Source organism: Acinonyx jubatus, chromosome A1 (assembly GCF_027475565.1).
Source record: "Acinonyx jubatus isolate Ajub_Pintada_27869175 chromosome A1, VMU_Ajub_asm_v1.0, whole genome shotgun sequence".
Classification (NCBI taxonomy): Eukaryota; Metazoa; Chordata; class Mammalia; order Carnivora; family Felidae; genus Acinonyx; species Acinonyx jubatus.
In genome coordinates this window covers 1790338-1802552 of record NC_069380.1, presented here as the reverse complement: position 1 = coordinate 1802552, position 12215 = coordinate 1790338, and the positions used below count along the sequence as shown (strand labels likewise).

At 39.7% G+C, this 12215-nt stretch overlaps 1 protein-coding gene across 4 annotated transcripts in view; it reads left to right on the top strand.

Moving 5' to 3' along the window:
- Positions 1 to 12215, top strand: part of XPO4 (exportin 4) — a 115021-nt gene that overhangs the window by 92555 nt on the left and 10251 nt on the right. For all 4 annotated transcript variants that reach the window (XM_053205585.1, XM_053205688.1, XM_053205649.1 and 1 more), the window contains 6 exons: positions 3121 to 3280; positions 3763 to 3932; positions 5555 to 5729; positions 8295 to 8588; positions 9641 to 9821; positions 11221 to 11339. In XM_053205585.1, coding sequence (XP_053061560.1) covers positions 3121 to 3280; positions 3763 to 3932; positions 5555 to 5729; positions 8295 to 8588; positions 9641 to 9821; positions 11221 to 11339 — 1099 coding nt within the window. The remainder of the gene's footprint in view (positions 1 to 3120; positions 3281 to 3762; positions 3933 to 5554; positions 5730 to 8294; positions 8589 to 9640; positions 9822 to 11220; positions 11340 to 12215) is intronic.

The window sequence follows — 12215 nt, the reverse complement described above, 5'->3', positions numbered from 1 at the left end:
TCTCTCTCTCTGCCCCTCCCCTGCTCACACTCTGTCTCTCTGTCTCTCAAAAATGAATAAATACTAAAAAAAAAAAAAAAAAAAAGAAATTGGAATTATCAACAATTCAAAAATGTTTTGTATGTAACGTGTGTGTCAACTACACTTTAATTACAAAAATGTTTTGAGTTGTTCCTTCACCTCCCCCGTATGCCAGGATCTGAGGATACAACAGGAGTCTGATAAGAGGGATAGAGGAGCGCCTGGGTTTACCTAACCTGTTGGCAGGGGAAGGATCAGGGGGTGCTTTGGAGAGATTTATTTATTTAGGCAGATAGTTGAGGGATGCGTAGGAGTTTGCAACATGCAGCAAAAGGTGAAGAGGATTCCAGGCAGCGGCAACAGCAGAGGCCGAGGCCTGGGAGGAGAGCATGGCCTAAAGCAAGAGGAAGTGTGGTGTGGCTCACATGTGAACGTGGAGGGGAGAGACGTTTCCGGAGGTGGAGAAGTAGGGTTGGCACTGGGGATCGGGCGACTGAGGTAGGAGTGAAAGTGGTAAAGAACGTCGGAGACGGGCAGGTGGACCGGTCAGACGGTAGTAGCAGGATTGTACCGTGGAAGGTGGGTTCAAAGGGCGACCAGGCAGGTGAGGAAGCGTTTCCACTGGTAAAAGTGGGGGTGGAAAGAGGCAGGCGGCTGTGAGAGGTTCTGTCAGAGGCGGCCCCGTGGGATTTTGCTCGCCCGACGGGCTGTGGCAGTGAGGCTGCAGGAGCCCGCGCTGCTTTACGTTGCTCCTGCTTTGCCAGAGAAAGGCAAGGCTCTTGCTCGTTCTGAGTCTTAACATAACGGAGAGGCAGGGGCGTCAAAGCGCGCGGTGCCAGATAAAGCGACGGTTCCGAATTGTGTGTGTGGTGTCGGGAGTGAATGACCGAGTAGCGGATGACACGGACTTTACAGGCCAGGAGCTTTTCAGCCCTTTGCATTACGGGACGCTCAAGAAATCAAATTGTCAGCTAAGAGATGATTAAAAATAGTTTCTGATAGTAGATCTTCGTGATGTTTTGCATAAAACTAGGTTCAGATAATTGAGGAACCCTGCTATTTTAAAACTGCTTTTTCCATTTATGTGAATAGGTTTTCTCAGTGTTTCTATAAAAATGAAAAAGGAACCAAATCAAATTATGCTCAACTCTGTCTCATTCTAAGAATAAGGAATTTTTATATATATATATTATATATATATATATATATTTTATATATATATATTTTAATGGCTGCTAATTTTTTTTAAAAAAATTTATTTTTTAATTAGCCATTTTTTTTCACAGATGCATGAACTAATTTGGAAAAACAAAATCCTGGTACATTAATCTCATTCACAAATGCATAGAATTTTAGTTTTATGTTTAATAATTTTTTTTAACTTTCTTAAATGTTTATTTTTTTGTGAGAAAGAGAGAGAGACAGAAGGAGCACGAGCAGGGGAGGGGCAGAGAGAGAGAGGGAGACTCAGACTCCAAAGTAAGGTCCAGGCTCTGAGCTGTCCGCACAGCCTGACGCAGGGCTCGAACTCACAAACCGCGAGATCATGACCCGAGCCCAAGTCAGACGTTTAACTGACCGAGCCACTGAGGCACCCCTATGTTTAATAATTTAAATTTGTGTTATACTTCGCTCAATTGTATACTAATAAGTCCAAAACACATTTTAGAACCAAGTCTTATGGTCACTGGGAATTTTTTAAAATGACTTTTCAATAACTAGACATTTGTCTCAGAGATAGATGTGGTATGATCAATAAAAATGACTATAAAAATGTATTACAGAAAGATAACCTGTGGGGAAAAGAAATAAAAATTTAAGGAGAAAAAGAATGTATTAAGTTTCCAACTGTTAAAGAAAAACTTGTTTTTCAAATGGATGATGGTGGGTACCAAAACAGTGATAATTAAATTCCTGTGCATAAGTTTAGAAAGTTACTGTAATTATTTAATTCAAATTCTGTTAGGCTGCAGATTATATCATTTCAAACTATTCTTACGGGAAAAATCTGATACATTAACTTAATGTAATGCGAGGTCCTGGAGTATTTTCGTTCATATCCACCCTAAAATAATTTTTGAAAATTTGAGCACTGGTAGGTAGTATAGGGAGTAGGTGTTATATAGGGAAAAAGGATGTTCTGGGGGTAGAAACTTAAAAACCTGTGTGGTTCAAGGGGAGAAATTATTTCAAAAGGTAGGGCGATAAATAGTATCTAGTACTTTCGAGATATACAGTTGGACAAAGAACTGAAATGTAAGATTTCATTACAGGGAGATACTTTTAGTCATCTTGAGAACAGTATAGAGAAGTAGCAGAAGCCAAGGTTCAGGTGATTAGGGTCCCGGTCTTGGCAGGATATCTATAAAATGATGTTAAAATGGATCCTTTCAATTACATCCTCAGCTTCTTTGCCTTTTAGCTCAAGTCAAGCTACATATGTATCACTTCGGATTCTCTTCTCTCCTACTCCCACCCCCGGAACAAGACTTTCTAACTTCTCTGCATATCATGCCGTTATTAACACCACACAGCCGTATGGATTATGTAGTGTAGGAGAGGACAGTATGCACGCTTACGTGGATAATTTTTTTAGCAAGACTTGCATTTTAAAATACCAGTGAGAATCAAGTTTGTTAGGAAGTATATAGGACTGTCCAATTTAGAGGCAAGATTTAATGTTCAGAGCATTCTGGATAAGTCAGTTACCAGACCCTCCACCATAAAATAACAAATGTGTCAAAATAAACAGTGCTAACCCCGGAGTGAAGTAGTGACGAAGGGCTGCAGAATATAGCCTTTACTCTGAACTTTTACTTGTACGTATCTGTCCATTTCGAATGTGAAAAATCTCTGTGGATGGTAATGCTGAGACTTCCACGGAAGGATGTCTCTACCCATGACTGAGTCTTGTTTCCTGCTTCTGAAGGGTCAGCAGTGAACGGGGACTTTCATCCTGCTGATGAAAATTTCAAGTTATAGCCTGGCCTAAATTCAGAGAGTTGAAAACAGAACAAAAAGGACTTTTCAGAAGCAAATATTTATTATTAGACGGCCAAATAAATGGAAGAATAAACGACTTCTTTTTTATGCCTACAGGCTATTATCTGCTGTTCTCAGAGTTTCAGAGGTTGAATCTCGAGCAATAAGAGCAGACCTCACTCACCTCCTAAGCCCTCAAATGGGCAAAGACATTGTTTGGTTCCTAAAACGCTGGGCAAAGACTTACCTCCTGGTGGATGAGAAGCTATACGATCAGGTCAGAATATAAAACTGGCTTTGTTTGGATTTATGAATTCGACACTTGTGGAAATGAGAATATTTTTCTTGGTGATTTTCTCATCGAGATGTAACTAAGAGCTGAACATCTTCCACATTGAAGAGAACTGTATGAACGATGTACGATTTTAATACCTTTCCTTAGAGCACATCGTTTGATTCAGCTTATTTTGACCATATTAATTTATAGATTACTAGTGGGAATGGATTAATTTACGTTCTTTGTGTTTGGTATGAACACCATGTTAGTGTGTTAATGAGAATAAAGTTAACTCACATTGGAAGATGTCTGTGGATTGAGGAGGTTTTATTTTGGACTCCCAGAAATGAATGCATTTATAAAATTGATGCGAAGTAAACGGTACTCCAGATTTAGATGCTAACAACTTCATTTTGGTTTTTCTGTGCACTTCTTTTTAAGCTGATCTTTCTGACCTTAAAATTTTTGTTTTCTCCTTTAAGATAAGTCTGCCATTCAGTACAGCATTTGGAGCAGATACAGAAGGTTCTCAGTGGATTATTGGCTACCTCTTACAAAAAGTCATCAGTAACCTCTCAGTGTGGAGTAGTGAGCAGGACCTTGCAAATGACACTGTGCAGCTCCTTGTCACTTTGGTGGAAAGAAGAGAAAGGTAAGGTGATTATTGGAGGCTGATTGTGTGTGTGTGTGTGTGTGTGTGTGTGTGTGGTCTTTCAAGTGGCAAACAGTTACATGGTCCTAAATGCAAATAGACCCTGCATTTTGGAGCAATGTGTTTAAAAAAAAAAAAAAAGACACAGTCAATATCATATTATTGCTATAAATGTAAATAGAGCTTTCTCATGGTACAATTGAGGATTGCTTTGGCTATTCAAGGATTTGGCATCAAAGACTATTATGAGAAACATATGTGTTTAGTAATTTATAGTTTTAAAAACATTTTAATACACTTTAGTAGTCTCATTTAATTTTTTCAGATATCCTATTATTCTGTTTTAAAGATGAGAAAAACTTGGGGCGCCTGGGTGCCTCAGTTGGTTAAGCGTCTGACTCTTGATTTTGGTTCAGGTCAGGATCTCATGGTTCACGAGTTCGGGTCCCACATTGGGCTCCACGTTGATGGCACAGAGCCTGCTTAGGATTCTCTCTGTGTCCGCCTGCCCCTCCCCTGCTTGTTTTCTCTCCCTCTCTCTCTCTCTCTCTCTCTCTCAAAATAAATAAATAAACCTAAAAAGCAATAAAAATAAAGGTGAGAAAAACTTGATAATTTAATAATTTTGCAAATTAAGAGTTTTAGTGTTTTCTACAACAAACTCTGGAAATTTTTCCTCCTCTCTCCCTCCTTCTGTGTGTGTGTGTCTCTCTCTCTCTCTCTCTCTCTCCCCCCGTCCCCTCTTTCTTTTTTGTTATTTTTGACAGAGAGAGAGAGAGAGAGAGAGAGAGAGAGAGAGACCACAAACAGGGGAGGGACAGAGAGGGAGGGAGGGAGACACAGAATCTGAAGCAGGCTCCAGGCTCTGAGTTGTCAGCACAGAGCCCAGTGTGGGGCTTGAACTCACGAACTGTGAGATCATGACCTGAGCCAAAGTCGGACGCTTAACCAACTGAGCCACCCAGGTACCCCCAAACATTTTTCTTACTATATAGGAATGTGATTGTTATTACTCTTAGCATTGACTGTTATTTATTGAGTTCTTGTAATTTACTGTACTGTTTCAAGCATTTCATATATAGTATTTTATTTAATTTTATTGTAACTATTTAGTTATAGTATCCATATCAGCCATGAGAGTTAACGCTGTTATTACTGTTGTTACCCTGTTTTACAGATCTGGTAACTAAATAAGAGAGTAAATAAATTTTACATTGTCAAACAACTAATGGGATTTGAGCACAGACTTGTGTGACTTCAAAGTTTATATCAGTTTACTATATACTATACTTTAAAAACTAATTAGGGGCGCCTGGGTGGCTCAGTCGGTTAAGTGGCCGACTTCGGCTCAGGTCATGATCTCGTGGTTCGTGAGTTCAAGCCCCGCGTTGGGCTCTGTGCTGACAGCTCAGAGCCTGGAGCCTGTTTCAGATTCTGTGTCTCCCTCTCTCTCTCTGACCCTCCCCCACTCATGCTCTGTCTTTCTCTGTCTCAAAAGTAAATAAATGTTAAAAAAAAATTTTTTTTTAACTAATTAAATTCAGTTACCTTCCATTTTTGTTGACTCGGTATACACGCAGTGTAAAGTAATACATCTTTTGTTTTGTTACTTGTGCTTCTAGAGCAAACTTAGTGATTCAGTGTGAAAACTGGTGGAACTTAGCCAAGCAGTTTGCAAGTCGAAGCCCACCTCTGAACTTCCTGTCAAGTCCCGTGCAGAGGACACTGATGAAGGCTCTTGTCTTGGGTGGTTTTGCACATATGGACACAGAAACCAAACAGCAGTATTGGACAGAGGTAATAGTTTCCTTTATTTGGATCGACCTTCTTATGTTTTACCCTATGTGGTGGCATAAAATACTCTGTGGAGACAGAAACATTTCAGTCATACCTTCTCTAATGTTTTTCCCTTTATAATGGAATAGGTTGAAGCTTATTATTTTACAAATACCATCTTATAATTTGCCCATATCTGCATATGTGATGACTTTGTCAAACGTTCTGTATTATGGGCACATTTTTGCCCACAACTCAAATGAGAGCCTGAAGAATCAGTGAAATATCCGCTTCTGTTGAATGAGGAGGTGCAAATTATTATTATTAGTTTGCTAAGGCTGCTGTAACAAAGTGCCACAAACTTAGTGGAGCAAACAACAGAAATGTATTGTCTTGGAGTTGTGTAGACCAGAATCCAAGGTCTAGGTGTTGGTAGGTTGGTTCCTTTTGAAGGCTATGAAGGAGAATCTGTTCCAGGCTTCTTGCCAAATTGCTGGTGGTTGACTGGTAGGCTTTAGTGTTCTTAGGCTGTAGAAGCATCACCATAATCTCATCTTCACATGATATTCTCCATGTGTGCATTTCGGTGTAAAGATACCAGTCGTTGGATTAGCGGCCCACCCTAATGAACTCAATTTAATTATATGTGCAACAACCCTGTTTCCAAATAAGGCCACATTCTCAGGTACTAGAGATTTGGACTTCAACATATCAGTTGCGGGGGTGGGGGGGATGCATAATCAACCAATAACCACTGTGAACACATTGCATTATGTAAGTTAGATTTAAGTCAGGAACCAAGAGGTATCAGTATAGGTGGCTGGCCTATAATCCTTGTGACTAGAGTGCTCTTAATGTCTGAGAAGGGACACAGTAACAGAATTTGGCAGTCATCTGTGACTTCAGACCAGAAGAAAACCAGGCTGACCATATATTTCTAGTTTAAACAATTGTTTTATCATATGTATAGCTTTAGAATTAAGATATCTTCATGAATATGCATGTTCACTCAGGACAGGACTGATTTTCTGAAGTTGTACTCTATGCCAACAGAAATTGGAAAGGAGAAAAACAGTCCAGAGCTGAATGTAGAGCAGGGTTTGGCAAATTGGAGCCCACGGACCAAAATCGGCCTGCTGTCTCTCTCTCTAAGTAAAGTTTTATGGAAACACAGTCATGTTCAATTGTCTATATTTTATCTATGGCTGCTTCTGTACTAAATTGTAATTGGATAGTTGGGCCAGAGTTGACATATTCTTCAACGTTGATACTTACTCTCTGACCCTTTGGAGACTTTCATCTTTTTGAGGGGGGAGGTTAATCCACTGGAAAGAGATGATGATAGTGACAGAATTCTGTGAATGGCATTGACTAAGTCATGTTCCGTGATTTGTGGTTTTTGGAACCTAAATTACTTTAGAAAGTGAGGTGATAGCATGTGCTGATTTGCTTTTCCATAAATAATACTTTTTCCACTTTTATGGGGTAATTGACATCACTACGCAAGTTCAAAACGTGTACAGCACAGTGGTTTGACTTATATATATTATGAAGTGATTACCGCAAGAACTTCAGTCAACATCCACGATCTCGTATAAGTACAATGAAAAGAAACAACAAAAGAAATTCTTTTCTTGTGATGAGAACTCTGAGGATCTACTCTTTTAACACTTTTCCTATCTGTCATACAGCAGTGTTTACCTATAGTCACCATGTTATACGTGACACTCCCAGTACTTAATTTATCTTACAACTGGAAGTTCAAATCCCCCTTTTCCCACCTCCCCCCACCCCCACCATAGCAACTACAGATCTTTTTCTGAGAGTTGGGATTTTTTGTTTGTTTTGTTATTTTATTATTTTATTGTATTAAAATTCCTCATCTAAGTAAGATCATATGGTATTTGTCTTTCTTTGTCAGACTTACTTAACGTGTACCCTCAGGGTTCATCCGTGTGGTCACAAATGGTAGGATTTCCTCATTTTGTACGGCTAACTGTATGATTGCATATGTATCACAACTCCTTCCATTCATCCACGGATGGACGTTCAGGTTTTTTTCATGTCTCGGCCATTGCAAATAATGCTTCAGTGAACATGGGGTGCAGACGTCTGATTAAGGGCTGTCTTGGTTTCCTTTGGATATATTCCCAGCAGTGGAATTACTGGGTCATATGGTAACTCTGTTTTTAATTTTTTGAGGGTCCTCCTCACTGTTTTCCTTAGCGGCTGCCCCAGTTGACAACCCCCACTAACAGTGCACAGGGGTCTCCTTTTCTCCACATCCTTGCCAGCCTTTCTGTCTCGTCTTTTTGATGGTGGTCATTCTAAACGACCTGAGGCGATGTCGCCTTGTGGTTTTGATTTCTGTTTCCCTAAGGACCAGTGTACTGTGTGTTCGTTCTTTCTGTAGGTTAGAAGTTACACGTCCCCTCGTGATGGGGAACATAGCATGTAGTTCCGATCATTGTTTTCAGTGCTTTCAGAAATGTTTTAGAAGGGACATCTCCAGGTTGAGGGAGTAAAGCTGAAAGAAAGGGATCGTGGGAATTAAACTTTTAGAAGAATGATGCTTTAACTTGACAGGTCCTTCAGCCACTTCAGCAGCGATTCTTAAGAGTGATAAATCAAGAAAACTTTCAGCAGATGTGCCAGCAGGAGGAAGTCAAGCAGGAGATCACTGCCACGCTGGAGGCCCTGTGTGGCATTGCGGAGGCTACCCAGATTGACAACGTAGCAATTCTTTTTAATTTTTTGATGGACTTCCTTACCAATTGCATTGGATTGATGGAAGTTTACAAAAATACCCCAGAGACCGTCAATCTCATAATAGAAGTTTTTGTGGAAGTTGCACATAAACAGATATGCTATCTTGGAGAGGTAAGCACTTTCTAATTTTTCCTCTTTCAGATTTTCCTCTTTCAGAACTCCTGAAAGTATAACAAAATAACAGACACTTTCCTTTAAATTCTGTGAATGTTATCCAAAGGAGTTTTCAAAAAGACTTCAGAACTTTTCAAAAAAACTCAAAATCCAGGGGAAGGCTTATGGAAGGAAAGTCAGTTCTGACCTAAAACTGTTAGTAAAACCAGTAATTTCTTTGATATATATTATTTTATTCAGTCAAAGCCATTCAAATGAGGCGTGTCTGATAAGACAAATAGTAGAAAAATTTAACCAATTTCTGTCTGTTGAAACTCTTGAGGCTCAAAATTTTAAATGACAGTTTGTATCTTTGCTTTGTAAATCAAATGGATAATTTAGACAAGCTAAATTCTTTTATAATCAGTAACCACAGGTACACTTTTTACCCTGTTTAGAAATCGTTTAGAAAGCTGTTTTAAAACTGCCTTAAAGGAATATATTTGTATTTGTCTGTGGATTAGCATAAATCTTGTTTTAAATCATTTCATGTGGGTTCCTGAGTTGTAAATTTTTGTTGTTGTTGCTGTTAGATCAAAGGCACTTGCTCAAAAGTAAGGTTATTTTATAAATGTTACAAATGTAGCCATAGATGCATGACTGAGAGGGCAGGCCGTTGCCATTCTGATATTTAAGACCATGGTTTGGTACACTGTGCTTTTGCAAGTTAAACAGTTTCAAATCTGAAAATAATAAATAGTATACACAGAGGTAAATAGCAGAAGTAAAACAGTTCTGTTGCCAAAATCTTATTATCTCTCTAGTATGTATTATCAAGTGAACAAAAAAAATGGATGTCAAATTTCGTTAGAAAACTGCTGATTTTTAAAACATAACTGCAATCTTAAATGCATGCTGTTTCATTTTTCTTAATGTTTTATAAGAGTTTCAAACAAGTGTTCGAGCTACTGTTGGGATCCAGAGTAAATTTATTAGATTATAATTTTAAGTTTCTTTTAGGGTTGATATTTTTTCCCAACTAAGTATGATTTATGCACATTCTCTTACAGTCCAAAGCTATGAACCTGTATGAAGCCTGCCTTACTTTGCTGCAAGTATATTCTAAGAATAACTTGGGGCGGCAAAGAATAGATGTTACAGCAGAGGAAGAACAGTACCAAGACCTGCTTCTCATCATGGAACTTCTCACTAACCTTCTGTCAAAAGAATTCATAGATTTTAGCGATACAGGTAAGGTGAGGTGTGAGGGTTTTGAATTTCATTTTAATTATCTTTTTTGTAAAGCAAAGGAAGATAAAACTAAGTAAATAAATAAAGGGGGGGTCGCCTCGGTTGCTCAGTCAGTTAAGCGTCCGGCTCCCACCTTTATGAGACAGACCCCACGTAGGTTTCCACTCCCAGCGCATGCCGGCTTTTGGGATTCTGTCTCTCTCTCTCTCTCTCTCTCTCTCTCTCTCTCTCTCTCTCTCTCTCTCTGCTCATGTGCAGTCACACACTCTCTCCTCTTTCTCAAAATAAATGAACGTTAAAAAGTTTAAATGTTATCATTTAAAAGTCATTTTTAATGTAATGAGTCAGAAGTATTCATTAAAAGGGCGTCTGGGTGGCTCAGTCAGTTAAGCTTCTGACTTCCGCTCAGGTCGTTATCTCACGGTTTGTGAGTTCGAGCCCCGCATTGGGCTCTGTGCTAATAGCTCAGAGCCTGGAGCCTGTTTCCAGTTCTGTGTCTCTCTCTCTCTGCCTTCCCCCACTCATGCTCTGTCTCTGTCCCTAAAAAATAAACATTGAAAAAAATTTTTTTAAGTATTCATTAAAAATTTTCATTGCTTCAGGGCACCTGGGTGGCTCAGTTGGTTAAGTGTCTGACTTGGGCTCAGGTCATGATCTCATGGTTTGTGAGTTCGAGCCCTGCGTCAGGCTCTGTGCTGACCGCTCAGAGCCTGGAGCCTGCTTCAGTTTCTGTGTTTCCTCCTCTCTCTGCCCCTCCCCTGCTCATACTCTGTCTCCCTCTGTCTCTCAATAATAAATAAATGTTAAAAAAAATTTTTTTTAATTCCATTGTTTCATTAATGATTGCAGTGAACTGTTTTTCATTAGGCTTTGGGTTTGATAGATGTTTGTGGATTTTCCTCATTTACCTATTTAGGTCTTAGGAGGATTCTTAATTTATATGCATTTTATATGGATTAAGGATAATAAGCCTTTTTAATATTGGTAGTTATTTGTTAACTACCATCTTCTGTAACATTTTAATTTCTGTTTTCCCCCATTCCTCTTCAGCATAGAAAAATTTCACACACCTAATAGATAAAATAAATATTACTGTGGAAATTATTTAACTCACAGTATAACTTCCTTGTCAGTAGATTCGATTCTACTTTTTAAAACATGAAGCGTTAGTTTCCATCACTGTAGAATAATAATGTGAACATGGAATACTGCATCAGAGACCCTGACAAATGAAATACAAAGGGATGACCCAGGGCCAGATTGATCAGATGTCCACTCATAGATATATTTTGGCTTAGGGGTTTTCATCTTTTGTTACTTTCTCACAAAGACGGGAATACCTGTAACTCTGTAGGTTTATTGATGTTGCAATTCTAAGACTACCTTTTTGTCTTAACAGATGAGGTGTTCAGAGGACATGAGCCAGGGCAGGCGGCAAACAGGTCTGTGTCCGCGGCTGATGTTGTTCTGTATGGAGTGAACCTCATTCTGCCCCTGATGTCACAAGATCTTTTGAAGGTAATTGAAGACAGTGAATGTGAAAACCCCAACTGTCTGCTCGGAGTTCAAAGATGTTGTAGACAAGAATATACCTCTGATTTAATTAAGGAGGTATAAGTACCTGCTTATCTGTTAAGTACACACGAAAATCAGAGGTTCTGGTTCCCATTGTGTGTCATTTATACTCACGCATGCAGCTCAGTACGTGGTTCATGCCCTCATTTAATCCTGCCCCAGAGTCCTGTCTTCACTGATAATTAGCGACAGAAAAAAAACTGGTTCTTTTAGAAACTGAATTCTGATGTTAGCAGTTTTGATTCCCTCATTTGTCATTAAGCAAATTAAGTTATATGTTTAGGTGTATTCCACTCATGCTTTTGAACATCATTCTCTGATTTTAAGGATTGAGCAGCAGAAGGCATTTTCCAGCAACCCCATGTAGAAATGGGATGGTAAGAAACCAAGACTAACGGTTTTTAAATTTGTGTGCATTCTGACGACGCCCTGTCTCGGGGTCATCAGTCAGTATTGAGGGTGTGGTGGTGACGAGGCTGCCCTTTCTTCCTCCTTTGGTACCGCAGAAGAAGGGAGTCTCTTTCGTGAGTTGTCACAGAGGGTGAGGGTGGGGACAAAGACATGGCTGGGAAGGAAGAGGGAGGTGTGTGCGTGCGCATGTGTGTGGAACACGAACGAGGTAGAGTGGGAGAGGGAAAGAGAGGTCGGTCGTGGGAAGGAAGAAAATAGCGGTTGAGAAGTGGTTAGAAGTTGCATTGAGGAGTAGGAGGTGCTGTCAGATTCCCACAGAGTGGGCGGGGACCACATGTGTCTCTCCTTGAGCAGTGTCTTTGGGAGATGATTGGTGACCCGTGAGCTGAGTGTTCATGTGGCCACCAG